General features: G+C 43.2%; 1 protein-coding gene across 5 annotated transcripts in view; it reads right to left on the reverse strand.

Annotated features, from left to right (window-relative positions):
• Positions 1-21,194, reverse strand: part of ADAMTS9 (ADAM metallopeptidase with thrombospondin type 1 motif 9) — a 138,408-nt gene that overhangs the window by 30,477 nt on the left and 86,737 nt on the right. For 4 of the 5 annotated variants that reach the window (XM_081183925.1, XM_081183926.1, XM_081183929.1 and 1 more), the window contains one exon: positions 3,060-3,227. The exons of the other annotated variant lie outside the window; for it this stretch is intronic. In XM_081183925.1, the coding sequence (XP_081040051.1) occupies positions 3,060-3,227 (168 nt within the window). The remainder of the gene's footprint in view (positions 1-3,059; positions 3,228-21,194) is intronic. 5 annotated transcript variants of the gene reach the window in all.

The raw sequence follows: 21,194 nt of genomic DNA on the forward strand, positions 1-21,194 counted from the left end.
CCGCTCCTTGCACAACCTCATTTTATTCCCTCGCCTTTCCCTCAGTTAGCCCCCGAAGCAACTGCTGAAGCACAGGCCCGGATATTTTGCATGGCCCAGGTTGCTTATGTATGACCCTGGCTCTGACGGCAGCCCACAGTTGCTTAGCAACCGCAAGGGCCGATCTCCTCCACTTTTGTTTACAAAAGGAGCTGTACTGTATTAGCTGGAAGTATGCTAACTGGAAAGGCCACAGCATAGATAAAAGCGAAGGTCTGGGACAGGAGGAGATCACTGATCCAGAGTGACAGGAATTTGACATATGATTTCTTACATCCTCCCTTCCTTCTCTCTTTCCGTTAACTAATGGAACCTTCCACAATAGGCTTTACAAGAGGGGTTGTGAAATGTATCCAAGGAAGGTATTAGCAGTGCAATTCTAATGCCCTCTGATGGGGGCTTACTTCTGAGTATCATTTTCATGCGGCCTAGGACCCACGTACCTACAGAACCGCCTCTCCTGGTATGCCCCGCGGAGGACCTTAAGGTCCACAAATGACAACACTTTGGAGGTCCCAAGTCGCAAGGTGGTTAGATTGGTCTCAACTAGGGCCAGGGCCTTTTCAGTACTGGCCCCGACTTGGTGGAACGCTCTGTCACAAGAGACTAGGGCCCTGCGGGACTTGACATCTTTCCACAGGGCTTGCAAGACAGAGGTGTTCCACCTGGCCTTTGGTTTGGACTCAGTCTGACCCTTATGTTTCCCCCTCCCCTTACGGTTTTGATCTATGGGCTACTTTTAAGATGAGGCTGCATTTTAAATTGCATTTTAACCTGTATTTTAAATTGGTTCCCCCCCCCCATTATGATTTTATTGTAATTTTACTGAAGTTAGCCGCCCTGAGCCCGACTCTGGCCGGGGTATAAATCATCATCATCATCACCACAGTTTGTGAGTTGTTGGAGAAGGGCTATAGTTCAGTGGTAGAGCATCTGCTTTGCATGCAGAACATTCCAGGTTCAATTCCCAGTATCTCCAGGTGGGAGAGACTCCTTCCTGCAAACCTGGAGACCTGTTGATAGCCAGTGCGGACAATGCTGAGCTAGATGCACAATGGTCTGAGTTGGGAGAAAGCAGTTTCCTATGTTCCCACAAAAGATTCAAAGGAACTTACAAAAATTAAAAATCCAAAACATAGTAAAATGTTGAAAACAGTATTAAGGGGGTCACACAATAAAGCACATCCATCTATGTCCCAACACGGACTCGACTACCAAATATCCACCCCCACCCCCCAGTGTTAGAAACCAAGATATGAAAGCTAGGAGCTAAATGGCACCTTAAACCTAGGTTATGGACGCAGCAATGGAGTGCCTATGCACACTTTTTTAATAACAAGAATACAAAGCTGAAAATGAATGAACTGTTCATTTTTCGCATGGCCTAGTCCTTCCCCTGTGCACCCCTCTAATGTTTTTAAGAGGGTCTCTTTTCCAGTCTTCAGAGAGTGGGTGGAGTCCCCCTTTCCTTCCACTCTGCAGTTTTAATCTGAAATCTTAAGCGCAGTACTGCACCCAGAGCTCAGAAACTGCTCACGCTAATGAAATTCCCTGTTGCAAAATGCGCCTAGAGCAATGGGAGTTTCGAACACTGATTCCTCCCCCCCCCCCCAAAAAAATATTCAATGGCTGCAGAAAATTAATGCTCAAAAATGCCTGGAGAAATAAAAGGTGATTGGGGGGGGGGGGGAGACGACCAAGCAAACAAAATGCCAGCATTGGTCCATTGTTCCGAAGACAGGGGGCCACTATTGAAAAGCCTAACAAATATGTATAGTACTGTAAAGTACAGTGGTGCCTTGCAAGACGAAAAGAATCCGTTCTGTGATTCTCTTCGTCTAGCGGTTTTTTCGTCTTGCGAAGCAAGCCCATTGACGGATTAGCGGATTAGCTGATAAGCGGCTTAGTGGCTTAGAAAAAGGGGGGGAGGGGGAAAAACCAGCAGGAACTCGCAAGACATTGTCGTCTTGCGAAGCAAGCCCATAGGAAATTCATTTTGCGAAGCACCTCCAAAACGGAAAACTCTTTCGTCTAGCGAGTTTTCCATCTTGCGAGGCATTCGTCTTGCGGGGCACCACTGTACATTAAAAAGGCAAAATTCTATGTCAAGCTACAGAGGAAGGTTAAAGCTTGAATTTACCGTATTTTTTGCACCATAACACTCACTTTTTTCCTCCTAGAAAGTAAGGGGAAATGTCTGTGCGTGTTATGGAGGGAATGCCTACGGGTGGCATGCCTACAGATTTTCCTCCTCTAAAAACTACATGCGTGTTATGGTCGGGTGCGTGTTATGGAGCGAAAAATACGGTACATGCCACAGTGGAGGATTCCTACAGCCAACGTTAGATCCATCTGCCTTTGACTGTCCCATTTAGAGAGACTGGACTGAATGCGGCCATCTGCTGGGAAACCAAGGAAGATTTGCAACCCAGAGGTACGCAGACACCTCTCATCCCATGCCTGCATGATGAACGTGTGGAGGGAGAGCAGGATCATGCCCTTGGACCTTGTCTCTCAACTTCTGCTTGTTCAGTATTAGCGTGGAAATTTATGTGCACACAATACTTTTCACGTAAATGCTGAACATATGAGAAGTGGGAAGAGGGGAGGGGAGAGATGGCAGGCATGATCCTGCTCCCCTCCGTGTGTTAAATGTGTGTGTGTGTGTGTGTGTGTAGGGTGGGAAGGGAAGTCTACATGCCCCTTCCATCTTGAACAATGACACCATATATCCAGGAGAGAAGCAGCTTTAATAAACTGGAAAATAAAATCCAATAAAATCCAGATCAACCCCCTTGTACTCCTCAGTACTTTCAGGTGACAACTATACAAGGCCTCTTGCAGAGGTCAATCTCAGTTTTGTTACTTGGAGAGGGTGATAATTGAACTGGTGCCTTCTGAAAGCAAAGCACGTGTCCTACCACTGAGCTATGATTCCCCTCCCTTAAAACAACCACAACACCCAGATGTTTATTAACAGCCATAGTTGTTGGCGCAAAAAGTAGGATGTCACACCTTACCTGTCCCCAGTCTCCTGTTTTCCACTTTGGGCACCTGCCACCTCTACACTTTCTTTGCACATTCGGTTTAGCCAGGTGTTTGCAAAGATTGTTTTCTAAATGTGTCCCATCCTTCGACAAGCAATAAACTTCTCGATACTTCTGCCCTCGTCCACAAGAGACAGAACACTGAAATGTAAAGGTAAAGACAAATATATCTTATACAGCTAGTTTTACGGCCTTCTACATGTTTAGCGAAAAATACAGCATAAGACTATTTGGGTGTTAAGTGAGCAAGGAAGTGGATTTCATGTCCCCCACTCAGAGAACGAGAGAGAACAGAGTACCCTGAGGCTGCTTTGCAATAATAATAAGCAATAGCTGTCCCTCAACCTCTACCTCCCCAGGTCTCTCCCTATCAACCTTCCCATAAATACAGCACAGGTCATTATCCCAAAGCATAGCAAATGAGAAGGAGAGAGAAGTGGCAACTGAGGAGATTTGGTGGAAAAAAACTGCCTCTTCCACACTATATTATCAGATCTTTTGTAGGCAGTGCTATTTTTCTAGAAAAAGAGGTCCTGGAACTCACCACGAATGCCTCCCTTGTTCTCTTATAATGGCAATCGCACCCACCTGAGAGGTGCCGGAACTGAGTTCCAGTGAGTTCCACCTGAAAAAAGCCCTGGTTGTAGGTCTTTTTACCAAAATTACTGCTGTGAATATAAACATTTTGTGTCAAACTTAACGGGCATTTCGATAATCTCTAGAAAGTTCTGAAATGCAACATTTTTTTAAAAAAAATATCTAAGATTAGCAAAGGAGCAATGATGAGGGAACACAACTGAACTGCATGGCTTTTCAAGTAGCTAGGACTAAAGAGTGACTGAAAAAAAGTTTGGTGAAGCAAAGATTGTTATTAGGGGAGCAAGAGTTTTGCTGTACATGTTAAATGCAAAGATAGCATGAGAAAGAAGACTGAAATATACTGAGGAACGGTGGTGGTGGAGAGGGTAGGAAAAAATATTTGGGGCAAGCATCTGCCACCCCTCACTATCAGGGGTGACAGGAATCAGTTCCTTACACTTCTATATTATGCTAGAATTGGGGTGTTGGGTGGGGAGGAGCTCCTGAAGTCCAAATAAGAACATGAAAAGCAATTGGACAGAACACAGGGAGGATTAACAGTGCAATCCTAACCAAGTTCCTCCAAACATTGTCAATCATGGCAGAAATGGGGAGCAACACACTTGCTCCCCGGCTTCTACTGCATTTCAGGTCATTCTCTACACCCATTAGAGGGTGACTGCTGTGTAGGCTCCCTCTGCACTTTGGAACTCAGATTTTCCAAATCTTACCTAACTAAGCTGGCTCCCCACTACAGATGATGACCTTCCAATTCATGGCAAACGTCGGGAATGCAACTGATCCAGTGGGATAAGAATGTTTGCCCCCTTTTCCTCCTCTGTACCACGATTTACCCCAACGCATGCTGGGAGACAGTGTTGAGGGTAGAAATGCCTTAGTCAGTTCCATACAAACGCACCAGTTGACCTGCTAGCAATACTATGATAGACGCTTCTGCCAGCAGCCTCAGTGGTCACTGCTGCCTCCAGCAGTGATGGAGAAATGTGTCAGAAGCAGGAAGATTAGATGTTAACAGAGTGAGATGTATGAATTGATTCTGTGTTACTTAAGTATATTGTTTTGTTATACAAGCGGGCAAACATCATCGTGGAAACTGTAAAGATCTATCTCCTGCAGTGGCAATTCAAAGGTGCTGGATTATATAAACAGGAAAGAGCTACAGAACTTTGTTGGAAGTACAAATAGTCCCGAATAGCAGGTCATGGAATAAAATTAGTTGGATAACTAGCCTGACATATTTTGGCACATAATTTTCACCTTCTGTTTTGCAGAAACCTGTCCTTTAAGGACCATAACAACAGAGGGAAGGACAACTACAAATATTTAATATTGAAAATGTTACTAGTGCTGCCTTTTAAAGTGTGGGTTGGTGGCTTGCTGCTGCTTGTTAATTACACGTGTATTTAACCAGAAGGGGTTCAGTATTTTTTACACTTTATGTAGCCAGCTCCAAAGAAGGCAAAGCGGGCACAACAGGACATTACAAGCCCAAGCAAAAAGCAAACCAGCAGGTGCGTTGGCTGCAAGCTTTGTAGTAAAGCAACAAATTTCAACCTCCTTCTGCAGGTTCATTGAACTTTTACAAATGTGACCACTTCTGGCATGTGGGCCCCTGAACCATTTTGATTTTAGATTAGTCTCCACCAAAAGATTTAGGAATCAAAAGGGGTCTGGAAGCAAAACAAGAATTTAATATGACAGTTCCTTGCCGAACGGGCCTCTTACTCAGCATGACGCAGGGAGAGATTCAATTTCGATTTCTTCATTACATGTTAAACAAGTCATTACATGTTATATCACACACAATGTCAGCTTAATCCTTTAGCACAAACACATTCTGTGGTGATCTTTCGAAAGTAACACTCTCCTGTTTTCTTTTCAGAGCTGAATCGATGGAGGAGGATGCAGACCACTAACATCTAACAGGCCTCTCAGGCTCTTCTTTTGATTTACAGAAGCCTCGTTCTGTGCAGGGCTTTAAATTGCAATTATGCGTGTGCCCCCAAGCATTAGGATTCCTGCATTGCAGGGGGTTGGACTAGATGACCCTTGGGGTCCCTTCCAACTCTACAATTCTTTGATTCTATACCCTCACCCCGCCTCCAAAGATTTAAGGTAGCTAGAAAGAGGTGGATACAGGAGTTGGGAGAATCCATCATTTTGTCTGGGGATTTAGGAAACCTTCAGATTATCTATTTATCACATTATTAACTGCACCTTAGCCACCTCTTATAATTACAATGCCATTACCGCCAATACATTCAACATTTCCATTCACAAAAAAACCTGGCAACTGCCCCTCACTGGCATATATTTCTGCTACACATGCTCGCCCACTTTCCACAAGAAGCCCTGCCAAATTGCAAGGCAAAGTGATGTCATGACCTTCGGCTATAAGTATTGTAGGGTTGGCAGAGCAGCTCTCCTCTTGCTTTGCTCCCGTCTAAATGCTCATTTGCTACTGGTGGGATGATATTAATAGGGCTCTGCACTTTATATGTGGAATTAACAGCAATTATTGCTGGGATTATTGCACAAAACAATTGCAGAAGCAGAAACACGCATTGTAGATATTTTACTTGATATAATGTTCATGAAACACAAAGGCGGGAAACTGGGAGAGGCCATCGTGGCCTGCACTTCAAATATGGCTCTCAGAAGACTTCCATCTAGCCTCTCCTCCTTGGCTTTTGTGAATCCAATTTTATCTGCTGGGATCCCATTGGGATCACCTTGGGACCACAACAGGGGTTGGGGGAGATTTAAAGCAGTGTTTAAAAACTGAGATAAGAAAGCTAGGAGCTAAATGGCACCTTAGACCTAGGTTATGGGCGCAACAACGGAATGTCTATAGGCACACTTTTTTAAATAACAAGAATACAAAGCTGAAAATGAATGAACTGCAGCTAAAATATGTTCATTTTTCACACAGTTTAGTCCTTCCCCTGCCCACCCCCTAATATTCTTAAGAGCATCTCTTCTCCAATCTTCAGAGTAGCTAGAAGTGGGGAGGCAGAAAAAGGTCCTCCTTTCCTTCCACTCTGCAGTTTTAATCTGAAATTTTAGGCGCAACACTGAGCTCATGCTAATGAAATTTCCTGTCGCAAAATGTGCCTAGGACAATGAGAGTTTTGAACACTGGTTTAAAGCCCTCTTGTTCCTCACACCATGGTCCACATCTGCACTGGACCCCTGTTTCCTACAATTTGCATTGCAGAGGGGAACTCCCATTGGAGAGAATGGAGGGTGTGTCTGCCCCCAGTAGTTTGCAAAGGGTTAAAGTCATCCCTCTACCATGCCAGGACCCTTTGCATTGGAGGGTTGTTGTTTTTTGCAATGCAAATTTCAGATGTGCTGTCAGGGATTATGAATCATCGGATGGATGGGTTGAATGTATGGATAAGGGTGCAAATCACTGTGGGGCGGTCCTGCTCATTTTGACTCCAGCCTTACCCACCTGCTGGCATGCTGCCCCCAACACATTAACCCCATGGGGATGTGCCCTAAAGAGAAAAACAATTCCCCAACCCTGATCTGACTGTTTAACCTAAAGACAGGCCCCGATTTTTATTTTTTTAAAATGTTCATACCATTTTCAACACAACATTATTTTCCTAATTATAAAAAGACAGACAACAAAACAGCACATACATTAAAAAAAGCAAAACTCAATTTTCTTTAAAAAAAATAAATTATGAGGGTAAGAGCCACCAGCAAAATCTTGCCTTCATACCTACCTATGGATCACTCCATAGCAATTGGCCCATTGTTCTGTTTGTGAACTATGTTTATTAATCTACAGAACCACAGAATAAATAATAAAATTAATGTAAATAGCATCAATAATAAGGAACTCAGTTATACCAGATCTACCACATACACATACAGGTGCCAGAGCCATAGTGGTGAAACCATGTTTTGAGTTCCCTATGCAGAGACTAGAAATTTCACCTACTTCCCACACAATTTTTATTCTGGCATACTCATACACAGTGAGTTCCATCCTGACAGAAATGTATGAGCCACGTTCAGATACAAAAGGCAGTTGTAGAGTTCAGATTGCTATAGCATGTGGTTGACTTTGCATGGGTCATACAAAGAGGCCAAACAATCTCCTCTTGATGTTATATTTTTCTTTCATGAACTTCTCATGTCACTGGCTGACTCTAAGTCCTGTTTTTACAGCTGCAAACTACACGTCCTGTTTGTAACTTCCATCTCTAACAATTCCATAGTGAGACAAGCTTTGACCCTGGGCTTCTTGAATACACAGAAAAGAAGAACAGAGCAAATGCATCTCTGTTTCTATCTGTTTGAACTGAAGTGTTTACAATCTCTTTCTGATACTCAACTGCCTTGCTCTAAGCTCTGTGAACTTGAGAGAAAGGTTCTCTATCAATTTCATTTGAGGAACTCAAGTAAGTCACTCCACTGACCTCTTCCTTATGCCAGTTAGTTGGTATAGATATTAAAGGTCAATTTCAACTCAACTTACTCATGAAATATGAGTTGCAGAAATAACTTCTGAATGGCCATGACAAGTATATAGGAAAATTAACATCCCCCAAGTGCCCCTGCCCTAGGAATATGTGCTAGAGACTTTGAAGGAGGAAAACAAAGCAGGCCAAACTCTCAACATCGATAGCGAGGATTAAATAAGTAGTAAGACAACTGTCAGCTGAATGTATTAGCACTGACAGCCAACTGTCTTAGAGCAAAGAAAATGAAGATCCAAATCTCTATAGATCCTCAAAGCCGATACTAAAACAATACCACACAATCTAACTCACCTATCAAAATTAATGTGGGTATAAAACAGCTGCACAACACATTATAAACTGAAAAATGCCATACAAATCATTAACTCACTTAAGACTCAACACACCTGCCATGGACAATTAATTTCAAATTAAGTTCAAAGTCAAATGCAAACATTCAAAGTAAAAAACCCCCAACCCCATTCAAGTTTTAAAGTGTGCCTTTTGAACAGTGACAACACAAACTTGTCCAATTGGAGTAGACAACCTAATTTACACTGTGCACTGAATTGTAAAATACATTATGAGTTGCAGAAAGCTATAACTCCTCTGCATGTTTTAGTAATTGTATGTTTTGCATATGGTATTATGATGATGGATGCAAAGGAACAGTGGTGCACATGCCAATTTCTTGATATTCCTATTCTGGAAATGATGACTCCAAAGAAGAGGAACATGGAAAAAATAATGACAGCAGAAGCTTTGGAATTCTGTGCTAAACAAGTTCTGGTTACTAAGTTTATCAGATTAGGCACATTTACTTCTATCAAGTTAATATATATGTATTTGATGGGGAGATTTTTGTGGGTTCAACAATGGTAGTATTTGGTAATTGGTAGTTATTAGTAATTATTATTAGGTAATTAGAAATACTTGCTTTCCTTTTTTTAGTCATAGATTTAGGATTGGGCAATATATACAATATATGCAACTTTAGATGGGCAATATATACAACAAAGCAGAGAGACCAAGACTGAAGGACCCAGAGAGGAATGGAAAGCTGTGATGAAAATTACAACATGGCAAGCAAAACACACACAAAAACCCAAACCCTCGAAACGATTTCATTTCTTAGGATTAAAACTGAACTCCAAATATTTCACAATCTTTTAAACCTGCAGGTCTAGCAATGCAATCGGAGCTGTCATATGAACTATGAGATCAGTGGAAGAGAAATATTTTGTGGTAGGACTGGTCTAAATATTACTCTCCACACACAATTGCCTGACTGCAGAGGCCTGAATTATTCGATTTCCTCTTTGCAAATTGAACCAACTCTTTGCACAGCTGCTTTATGCAGAGGGCCTGCTTCCATGCTGGAGGCTCTGTGTGGTTGAGTGAAGAGTATCACGCTGCTTCTCCACTGCGCTATTTCATTGCCACTCTCAGCAAAATGTTAGGAACTGAGTCTACAGGTATTCATTCAAGGTCATTTTCTTCTCATCAGAATTAATTAAGACAGAGTAGTTATAGCCAGCATGGCCCTTTGGACAGATGAATTTTACATATGGATGTAAGAATTTCTTTTTTAATCTGTATTCATTTACAGCCTGGGGCAAGTCAGTGTAGTCCTCAGGCAACAACTCATAAAAATGTGCTAATTTCAACACCACCATCATTATTAATACCATTACTTTTTCCCATTACAAGGTTCCCGTGATGATAAATGGGTAAGGATTGCAATGTACTGTAAATACTGTCAGAATGCTAGTTAATACTATCAGCATCACCTCTGGATTTATATTCAAAATTACTACCCTGGTTTTGGATAACACAGAAAGGCTTGGGGGGGGGGACTTTAACTCATTAATAGTCTTAGCCTGCCCAGTCCTAAAGATTTAGCAAGTTCAACAGCATCACCTTATACATGCCTACTCAGAAGTATCCAACACTGAGTACAATGGAATTTACTCAAAGGTAAGTTCATATAGGCTGCAGCCTAAAACAGACATTGCAACAGAACAGGGGTGGCAAAACTTCTGGAGCTCCACAAGCCTGATTCTTATCCAAATAAGCACTGTGGACCAAATTTGGAAGGTGGACAGCACGGCTGTCAATCGCATAGTACATCACATATTTGCTGGTGGGTGGGGCAGCCGCTTTTTTGGGGGGGGGTTCCTACTTGGGAGGGGTCCATTGCCAACCTCACGTGCAGCAGACTGGGGAGCTCAGAGCATACTTCTGGCAAGCTACTTGCTTCCCCCCTCCTCACCACTTACACAGAGGGGAGAAAAAGCTATCTTTTGCAAGCATAAGCAGCCAAGTGGAGAAGCTTTGCTTGCTGCTGTTGCTTGTGAACACCCGAATGAAGGAAGCAGCATCACTCTCCCTTCTCTTTAGCTGATTTGGGGACAGGGTCCAGCTAAGGGGTGAGTTTGGTTGTGCAGGAGAGCCCAGCGCTTAGCAGGATGGCTGTCCTGTTGCATCAGCTGCTTAACGCTGGGTTCCCAAAGCTGTTTGAAGCATCCACCCATCTCCTCCTCTAAGTGAAGGAGAAGGGGTGGCTGCTTCAAAGAGTGCTTTTGAGAAGCTCCTGAAAGCATCCCCCACAGATGGGGGGATGTCTTAGATTGCTTCTTAGAAGCATTGTCTGAAGCAGCTTGCGCACTCCTCCTGCAAGAACACAGGAGGCAGAGGGGGAAAGGTGGAAGAGACTCATCTGCCACCTGCCTGCCCACTTGCAACAGAAGCAAATGAGCTACTTCAAACAGTGCATCTGAGCAGGATTTAATCACTGACCATCAGCTGAGATTAAATCCTGTTGCCATGGCTGTGTGGTTCTGTTCCCTGCTGGGAGCCGGCATGCAGTCAAGTGCGGATTAAGCATTGTCGTCCTGCCCATCAGCTGATGTCTCCATGATGCCAGCTGATGGGCAGGAGGGTGTGGTTTGGCAGGAAAAGCCTGGCAGTCCAAGACTGGTCCGCAGAGCAGAGGTTTCTCACCCCTGCGATAAGTGACAAGGTATGGATGCTGGACTCAAGCCAAATAGAGATCACAGCTCAAAAACCAGAAACTTGAATTTAACCTGGAAGCTGGGGCATCAGTGTGACAGGTTCCCAGTTACCACTTACGGAGAGGGGGACAGGCGTTAATTTTAGTAAATAATTTATAACATGTGCAGTAGTCAATTCGTGAAGCTGTCAATGCATGAATAATACGTGCCAGAAATTTGGTGGAGTTTAGCTGTCCTGTCAAGGCAATTAAAAATACGCATTCCTTGCCCTGCAAAATACAAGCTGGATCCAGGAACACTCCCAGTTGTTGGGCGCTAGAAGGAAGTCATGAGCAGCAGAATTCTGTTCTAAGTTACCGGTAGTTTATATTCAAAAGCATGTTTGAACTATGCTAGTCTAATTTTTTCCTTAACTTCCCAAGGCAGCTTGTTATATTGCTATAGCTCTTTTGGTTAGAATCACAACCCTGTGAGACTTAAATCAGTTTTGATATACACCAGATTTTTGCTTGCTCCTAAATGAATTGCTATTTCCCTGGATAAACTTCGTTCATTCACCAGTCATGTGGGCCCCATTCACGGGGTCTCTTTAGCAACCTCTGAAAACAAGGGAACAGTCACACGAATGCCAATTCAAGTTCTTCCGTGTGCTTAAATTCATGTTGATGACATGGGAAGAGTGTTCACATATTTGACTTGCAAATTTAAAGAGCACTGCATTTTTCAGGTCTGCTATTTCCCCCCCACACACACATTTTTAACATTCACCTAGCTTTTGCAACCTATTTTTATTTTATTTTTTTCAAAGGCATTTCTAATTCATTTCTAGATAGCCTTGTTTACTCCAGTCACTGCTCTTCCCTTTTCAAGCCCTATGCTTGGCACTTTGAAATGTGTCAAACACCTCCCGTTATTGTGGTGTCAGATAATTTATCAGTGGGTTGTCCAAGCCACCTATCAAAATTGGTCCGAGGAGGTTGGAGAAATAAAGATTTGTTTCACCAGGCCAAAAAAAGGCTCCCCACCGCTGTACCTTGAAAACATAATTTTAGGCCAAGTTAACTATGGTGACTAACTAGGGACGCAGGTGGCGCTGTGGGTTAAACCACAGAGCCTAGGGCTTGCCAATCAGAAGCTCGGCGGTTCGAATCCCCACGACGGGGTGAGCTTCTGTTGCTTGGTCCCAGCTCCTGCCAACCTAGCAGTTCGAAAGCATGTCAAAGTGCAAGTAGATAAATAGGTGGGAAGGTAAACAGGAAGGTAAACGGCGTTTCCGTGTGCTGCTCTGGTTCGCCAGAAGCGGCTCAGTCATGTTGGCCACATGACCCGGAAGCTGTACACCGGCTCCCTCAGCCAGTAAAGCAAGATGAGCGCTGCAACCCCAGAGTCGGCCACGACTGGACCTAATGGTCAGGGGTCCCTTTACCTTTACCTTAACTATGGTGACAGATATTAAGTGATCTTTCTGCTACAACTGCACTACTCCTAACATGAAGCCTGTGATTGTATTCATGAGAAATTCAAATCATGATTTTGGATGAGTCCCAACAAGCTCAAGAATAGTCTTGGTTCCCATTCCCATTGCTTCCCTCTCCTCCTCCTGCATCGCTGGAAAGAGGATTTTGATAGAATTCAGTTTCACCTTTAAAAAGTTTTGACTTAATATTGCATTCAAACAAAGCATCCTGGTTTGAATGCACAATGGTGTTTAACAAATCAGCTTTATAACATTATGCCTAGATCCCTTAAGAGTGAAGCTTCTGAAGGTCTTTTCACATGAACTTCTTTCCCCTCCGAATAAAACAAAGCAACTTTTAAAAATTATGGAAGAGCTCTGCATACAGTGCTGCCTTAGAGATAATTTAACAAGCATTTTGATTGGAAGACCTGCATTTTGACCTTGGTTTTTAAAGATACGTGGGCAAAGCTGGCCTGAATTTTGAACACAAGTGGAACTGTATACAAAGGGCTGAGCCCAATGAACTCATTGAATGAGTGGAATAACTTCTGTTCATGCAATGGAACATCCCCTTCCCTTCTTCCCCCTTCCAAATCTGCTCTGGGGACTGACTTCACTGGCTGCAAACCAAGATTGGGATGTGTGTGAATATGTCCCAGCTGGACCACATGAGTCCAAATTACCAAAAACTCCACCTGTGTTAGCTGCCCCTTCATGTCTAGCTAAATATCAAGCAGCTCTGTATTGTCTGAAACCATTTGCTCCTGAACAAACTGGACCAACTGTTAGCAACTTATTTGCTTATCTGCATTAGTTGTGCTCTCAGACATGGAACAGCTCCATGTTCTGGCACCCGATCAGGAGGAAAAGAAGCCAGCCAACTAAATCAGCAAGCCAAATTCTATCAAGTGCTCTGAGGACAGAATAAACCATGTAAAACCATACAAATATTTATTTGGTTTTTAATAAATCAAATATTGCACATTACATCATAAACCAAATTCTGTTCATAACAACAGAAGTGGTAGCTGTTTTCTGGAGATGATGCTACCCATATTAGGTTAAGTACTTTGCCCTAATCACAAAACAGAGAATTGTGCACTGTAAAAGAATAATAGATTGTAGAGTTGGATAATATTACAAGCCTTAAGATCTGTATTGTTCAACTCATTCATCAGGACCTTCTTCATCCTGCTATTATAATCTGGACCACGGGGTGCCGGAATCAGACAGCAAGTTTGCTGAACAGGACGGATCATTAGTTGTAGTTTCCCCTCAATACCAGCTGGCTCAACATTTATTTCTGAAGAATTTGCTTCTGGTGCATTATTTATAGTGTATCAGTTAAAAAGAATCTACTTCCAATAGTGTACTGTGAAAATTCATGAGCTTGGAGCACATATACTTCTACATCACAGTGTCCTATACGTTTAAAGACATAAGACACAATTCATTTAATGGACCCTGACAGTGCTCCCACTTGCACCATGGGACTATTTATTTTTATTTTTATAGCACCCTTCACCACAAGGTCTCAGGGCAGTGCACAGGATAAAAATACAAGGTAAAAGCACAAATAAATAGCTAAAACAACAAGAACAACAACCAAACCCTCCCTCCCACTTCCTTACCCTTCTCCCTGAAATTGGGGGGTGGGAGCAACCCCAGATGGAATTGTTCCATTTGGGAAGCTGCAATGCTTGTGCAGACACAAGGTCTGACACAGTGTGACATTGAATTCCACCCATCATACGTACATATCCAATCCTTAATTGGGGTAAAAATCTGGACAGGTTTTTACAATTTGCTATAGCCATTCCAGCTCAAAGACTAGACATTTCATCAACCACATAGGGCTCCTATAAGGGAACATGTTATTAAATCACTACCTGTAGAATCAGTACTTTGGGGGAAGACAGATGTTTCCTTAACTAGAAAAGCCACAGTAGAGCCACATGCTATTAAGTATCCTACTGCGGCTTTTGGATTTCTTCCAACGAAACAACATGGCATCCTTTTGTATCCTTAAACAGAAGTTGCCATGGCCACGTTTTCTTTGCGACCCCCTCACATTCTCTGGTAGCAGGATCTTTAAGGAGTCAAGACATTGTATGGCGTCAATGGAATAACTTAAATAACATTCTTCTAGGCAACATCACACTTCAATTTGTATCTGCTATTCTCCCTTTTCCTCCAGATTTGCGTAACTAACACTGCTACTTATGCAAACTTCAAATTTCCCACTATGTTTGATGACATCCAGACCCTTTGGAAAAATTGCATACACTTCTGCATTTTGAAAACCAGCTGAAGATCTTTATAACAGATATTCATGAAGGCCTGACAAGTACTAGTCCCATACTTCCGCAGGATGCCCATCTTCTTAGGAAAAGGGATATCAAGATTTTTTTATTTTTTTTAAAGTGAACCGGTAAAGCACTTACTTTATAGGTTTCAGCTAAATCGAAGTTAAACGCACTCAGCAATTATGCCTTCCTCGCTTGAGGACTCTCTCCCTAATGCATTTCGAAGTAGAAGAGAAACTGGGTAGTTATGCACCAAATTACTAGGCACCAGTAACAGGGTTAGATTGCAGACTTAGGAGCTCTCTGGAAGAAGGAAAGAGAAAATTGCCTAATTCTCATGGGCATTTTAGTGCAGGAAACCCGTGCAGAAATAAAAATGAAGAGAGACCAAGAGCAATGTGTTGAAAGAATGTGTAAGCAATGCCTCCGGACACTGGCACTATTGTAGAATGAAAAAATTACTTAGGGAGTAAAGGAGTTTCAGCTTATGAAGTAGTGTTAGAAAATAATTTTGTTCCTGCTCTCTTTCTGGTCCCCTGGGAAGAGGCCATCATCAGAGTGGCCCCTTCAGGTCTTGCCAGTCCATGTCTGCAGCACCCTAGCATATTCAGGTATTTCTCGCATATATGCAGCCATCATTACGCCCAAGGACGGCAGCTGCAAACTGCTTCTGTTCTGGGATCAGGCCCTCGGTTTACGGCACTGAGAAATTCAAAACATGATGCGCAGAATTATTAGGAAAGGAACTGAATATAAAAGGTAAAGGACAATTTATGTCCCCATACAAACACTTGAGGCTGTTCACTAAACTGCTAGTGAGGATGAACTACCAAGCTGTAGGGCTCACTAGGGCAAACGGCTTTTAAAAAGAGGCAGGTTAAAATCTTTAGGTCCAGCCCCTGGCATTTGCAGTTGAAGGATATCGGACTGCAAAGCTAGGAATGCTGGAGACCCTAATAGAGCCACTACCAAGAAGAGTAGAAAATTCAGAGCTCAATGGAGCAATGGCCCAACTCAATAAAGACAGCTTCATATTTGCCAGTTTAGAAAAAGAATTGCAAATCTGTTGGTAGGTATAGCTATGACCTCTGCGGGCGTCATATAACCATTGGAAATGTATAGTCCTAACATTCTTATTTCACTGGGTCTGCTCAGGCCCATGCCACAAGAACCTCCACTATGCGTTAGGACTCTTTCTCTCTCTTGCCAATGCTTCAGAGTGGATCTGCACAGCGGCGGCCTGTCCTGTCTCGCCACCTGAGGAGAAACGGGGAGGTGCCACCCACACCAAAGCCACGCTTACCAGGGTCACATGCCTGTTGCAGCTTCTGGCAATACTCTGTGGATCTCTCATGGAGCTATCACAAGAGTTCCACAAGATTTTGCCGGAAGCTGCCGCCACTTTTCACTTCTCTGGTGGCGGCGGGTGGGCTGCCACCCCACAGGATTCTGACACCTGAGGCAGCTGCCTCAGGCAAACTCATGGGCAAGCCCAGCCCTAGATCTGCATGTTCTCTTAATACACTGAAGCCCAAGCATGTGATACCTGCCACAGTCTATAAAAGCCTATAAGCAGGAGTTTCATTTCCAGTCCTGGTTCCCAGGGACAACTTATCTCTATACATAGGAGGTTTTTTTGCGTGTGACAGTACTCACCAATATGGAGTACTAGCACCTCTTCCCCCCTGCCCCCCTTTTCTTTTTTTGCTGCCCATGACGGCCATTTTGTGCTGGCATCCACCACACTTTTATCAATGAGTACAAGCACCTCACTTTTAACAAGAAAGAAAAAAAAGCACTGCCTGTATGGCCTAACTTACATGACCTATTCAGATGTACTCCCACAGCTGATTAGAGGGACAGAGGCATCCATTATATAATAATAATGATAATAATACCCTGTCCATCTGGCTGGGTTTCCCCAGCCACTCTGGGTGGCTTACAGCATATCTAAAAACATAATAGAAATATCAAGCGTTAAAAACCTCCCAATACTTCAGATGTCTTTTAAAAGTTATGTAATTCTTTATCACCTTGACATCTGAAGGGAGGGCGTAACACAGGGAGGGTGCCACTACCGAGAAGGCCCTTTGCCTGGGCAAAGAAATGTGGCGTTCAAGCATGTTAAGGACAAACACGAATCTCTCCCAGGTGGAGTTAACCTTAGATGTACAGAACTTTTGTTAACAGTAATTGCATTTACTTGCTCTTCCCTAAATGGAAAATGGGTTAATAAACAAATATTTTCAACGAGGGCAATATCCAACAAAGTCATAATCAGAAAAGAGCCACAGAGTAGAAATACTTAAGTACCAAGTCCATTGATGGTCCATAAAGGCTTAATGTTGAATATTACCAATGTTGCTATGTTAAGCTTGGGCAAGAGACAAAGGATGACATTCATAAATCCTTGCTGATGCCACAGATGTACAAAGGAATAATGTGAGATGGAAGGAACCTGAGTGGCACAGGGAATCAAGCACCACTCCTAGGCCCTCAGGTAGAAACAATATGTGAACTCACTTCAAATTTCTGATTCATTTAAGCGTTCAATAAATTATTTAAAGCTGTGTCAGGCGGAATACTTTGTATCTGGGAGCCAATTCCTCAGTGAAATGTGTCTTGATAAATGGCAGCCATATGTATACATTGCGTTTTTTTGCTTGCAAAAAATAAAATAAAAATTGTGGTAGATGGGAAATGCATGCTTGGGTGCATTTTCGGAGGTAAAAATCGGACTGCGGAATAACTTAAGATACTCAGCAAAAGAATGTAGCAAAAGAAAAACAGACGGCAGTGCTTTGCTCACTAGAACAGGAAAAAGCAAACGCTGTGCTAACAGCCATTGCATCTTGGGTGTAATGAGGCCGAATGAGAACCACAGCTTAACTACAGAGCAGTTTTCTGCAGGAGCGAAAGTCCCAAATTAGACACACACACACACACCCAGCATCTCCAGGCAGAGTTAGGAAAGAGTCGTGTGTGAGAGATGCTGCTAACCGATGTGCACAGTAATGATTTAGAAGGACCAATGGTCTTAAAGGGCCTAAGACCGCTTCCTATGTTCTTCCTAACAAAGAAGCAAGTAAATAAAACTAAATTCCATCCTGTCTTTTCTGGCTGAGTGTTAAGACTATAATCCTAAGCATACAGGAAGGAAGGGCTGACACACAAGTTCGATTTAGCATGCTGAAAGCAGCTGTGACACTCAGTGCTATGCGCATGAACACATATTGCATAGAACACATATTGTTCTAAACAAATCAGGCATGCCCGATGGACTAATTTCATCAAAATAAGAATAACAATAACTACTAAATATAGCTTTGTCACTGCTTCTATGTGATCAGGCCCTACAGGGGTAATGTTTGTGTACGGGAATGATGTGGAATGGTTTGATAATGTTGGTACTTTTCGGTTCCTCAGGAGGCAGTGTTGTGGTAAATAACTATGAGCTTTTGCTCATAGCATTTGGTCCCTGCTGCTTTCTGGTGCAGATGGGACCTGGCCATGTAAACTGATCAAAAATGGTCATGTACAAATAGAGATATAAAGAATGGGGGTGGAAGGATGAAAACCCAGGGAAAACCCAGAGGGTTTTTTCCATTTCTGTTTTTAGTCCTTTTAATCTCTAGTACAAAGTGTCTCTAATTCCCACTGATCTGGTTGAACGTTACCAAGTGAATATGCTCAGCACTGTCGATTTAAGAGTCAATGCTAAACATGGTTTAACTGGCAGGAAGTCCAACAGCTTTTAAAGGAAGTCACTTCCTGATAAGGATGCTCAGTATACCAAGAGCTGACTCAAGTTAACAATTTTCCAAGTGAGAACATGATTCAGTCAGTTCAGTTTATCTCTCAGTTGAAGTTTGGTTCCTGCCAAGCTACTGTGAATGATATGCAGTGTATGTCAATTACCTGCCACTTAAGGTATGCCCTCTGGGTCTTCAGCCAGCATTGACAAATTTATGAGCAACATGCTGGAGAAAAAATTGCCTGCTTCTATTACAGATTAAGTTCTACCAGCGACACCTTATTTTAAGTCACCCAAACAGAAATAGGAAGCATATTTGCAGGGCTCTCTGTATAGCTGTATAGAGCCTTCAAACGTTACCATGTCTGACACAACAGTCTCTGTGCTTTCGACTCATATCCCACAGGAGAGATAACAGGGAAGCAAAAAAAACACCATAATAAACACCATAATCAAAACTGAAACCTCGCCCCGGTCCCATCAATTTATGCAGGAAGGTATACTCGGTTATTTGCAAGATATTCACTGGCAATTCTGCTCAAAGATCAGATCTATACTCTGTTCCATCGATCAGTTAAAACAGATACAAATATATGGGGCTGGTGGGAACTTGCTCATCCTATATCCTTTAAGCACAGATACGAAGATGGAGTAATAGACAAACATTTAAGAACATAAGAGCCTGCTTGATCTGGCCAGGGGTCCATCTAGTCCTGTTCTCACAGTGGCCACCCCAGACACCTGTGGGAATCCCTCAAGCAGGAAGCCCTCAAGCACTCTACACGCCTGTGGTTTCCAGCAACTGGTATTCAGGAGTGCAGTGGTGGCCAAACTTGGCCCTCCAGCTGCTTTGGGACTACAATTCCCATCATCCCTGATCACTGTTAGCTACTGTGGATCTCTAGGTTACTATTTCTTACTTTCTTGGAAAGGAATAAAGATCAACAATACAGTCGTACCTCCGAAGTCGAACAGAATCCGTTCCGGAAGTCCGTTCAACTTCTGAAATGTTTGATTTCCAAAGCGCGGCTTCTGATTGGGTGCAGGAAGTTCCTGCAGCCAATTAGAAGCCCCGTCGGACGTTTGAAAACTGGAACACTCACTTCGGGTTTTCAGTCGTTTGGGAGCCGGAACGTTCGACTCCCAAGGCGTTCGGGAGCCAAGGTACAACTGTACAAGAGCTAGTATAAGTGCCTCTACTCAAGCTGTGATCTTGGGCATGCACAATTTGTGACCCATCAAGTTGCACACAGCCTGCCAGAAATGGCCTGGGGAGGGTCTGTCCTCCTGCGACAGCTTTTGTGTTAATCGTAAATAGCAAAACCAGGCGGTGTTCATACCCGCAAATGGGTCACGATACACAGCCCATAGGTTACGTTCAACTTATTGGGTCTCAAAAGGCCTACCCTGGCTGCTAAAGCACTTGCCAAAAAACAGGCCAGAAACATTTCGCATTTGGATCAATGTGGATTGTGTGAACATTCCCATGTTGACTGGAATGAACTGATAATACTTTTAACACAAACATCGTCTTTTTCGAGTGTTATAGGAATGCCAACATGAATAGAGGCCATGAAGATGCCCCCATCTGCCAACTTCAAGCTTTTCTCCATTCACCTGGAAGGAGAGCTCTATGCACGTTCAGCCGAACACAAATAGAAGTCTGATAACACAAGATTCTCTTGACAATTGGAGGAAAGCTTTTAAGCACGCCTGGCTGAAGGCACTTAGAAGCCCTCTTCCAACCTTCCTGTTCAATGCCAAAATGGATGGAGAGGTTTGGGGTGGGGCACACGGACGTGACTTGTGCCGCCATTTTTGAGTGTTCACAGCCTTTCACATATGTTAGAACAGTAATCGGCGCAACAACCCAGTGGGGGGGGGGTCAGTACTATTACCACAAATGGAGGAGAGACAGTGGTTTGTGTAAGTGCTTTCATCGAAGAGACAGAATCTGAAGCCCAAAGTCTGGAGAGAAATTAAACGTTGTACCTCCCTCCAGGTATAGGGCGGTATATAAATTCAATAAATAATAATAAAATAAAATGATAATCTGATTGTTATGCCAGCACAAATATTTTGGCCAGAGGGAATGCTCTCCACTATCTTCCCCTCACACCAGGTTCTGGGGGCTCCCAGAGTGGATTGTGGGGGGAGCGAGAGGGAAGAAAGAGAGGAAGAGGTCCCATTGTGCAACAGGACTTGTTGTGTGGGCTGCCACTGGCACCTACTTAGCTGAATCCGGTCCTCAGTTTTTTAACTATGGCACCACACTAGTTCTGCATTCTGTCAGCTTGAATGCACCTGCCATGAGGCTATACAGTATACAGTAGTACCTCAGGTTAAATACTTAATTCGTTCCGGAGATCCGTACTTAACCTGAAATTGTTCTTAACCTGAAGTACCACTTTAGCTAATGGGGCCTCCTGCTGCCACAGCCCAATTTCTGTTCTCATCCTGAAGCAAAGTTCTTAACCTGAAGCACTATTTCTGGATT

Source organism: Podarcis bocagei (assembly GCF_964188305.1).
Source record: "Podarcis bocagei genome assembly, chromosome: 2".
Taxonomy (NCBI): domain Eukaryota; kingdom Metazoa; phylum Chordata; class Lepidosauria; order Squamata; family Lacertidae; genus Podarcis; species Podarcis bocagei.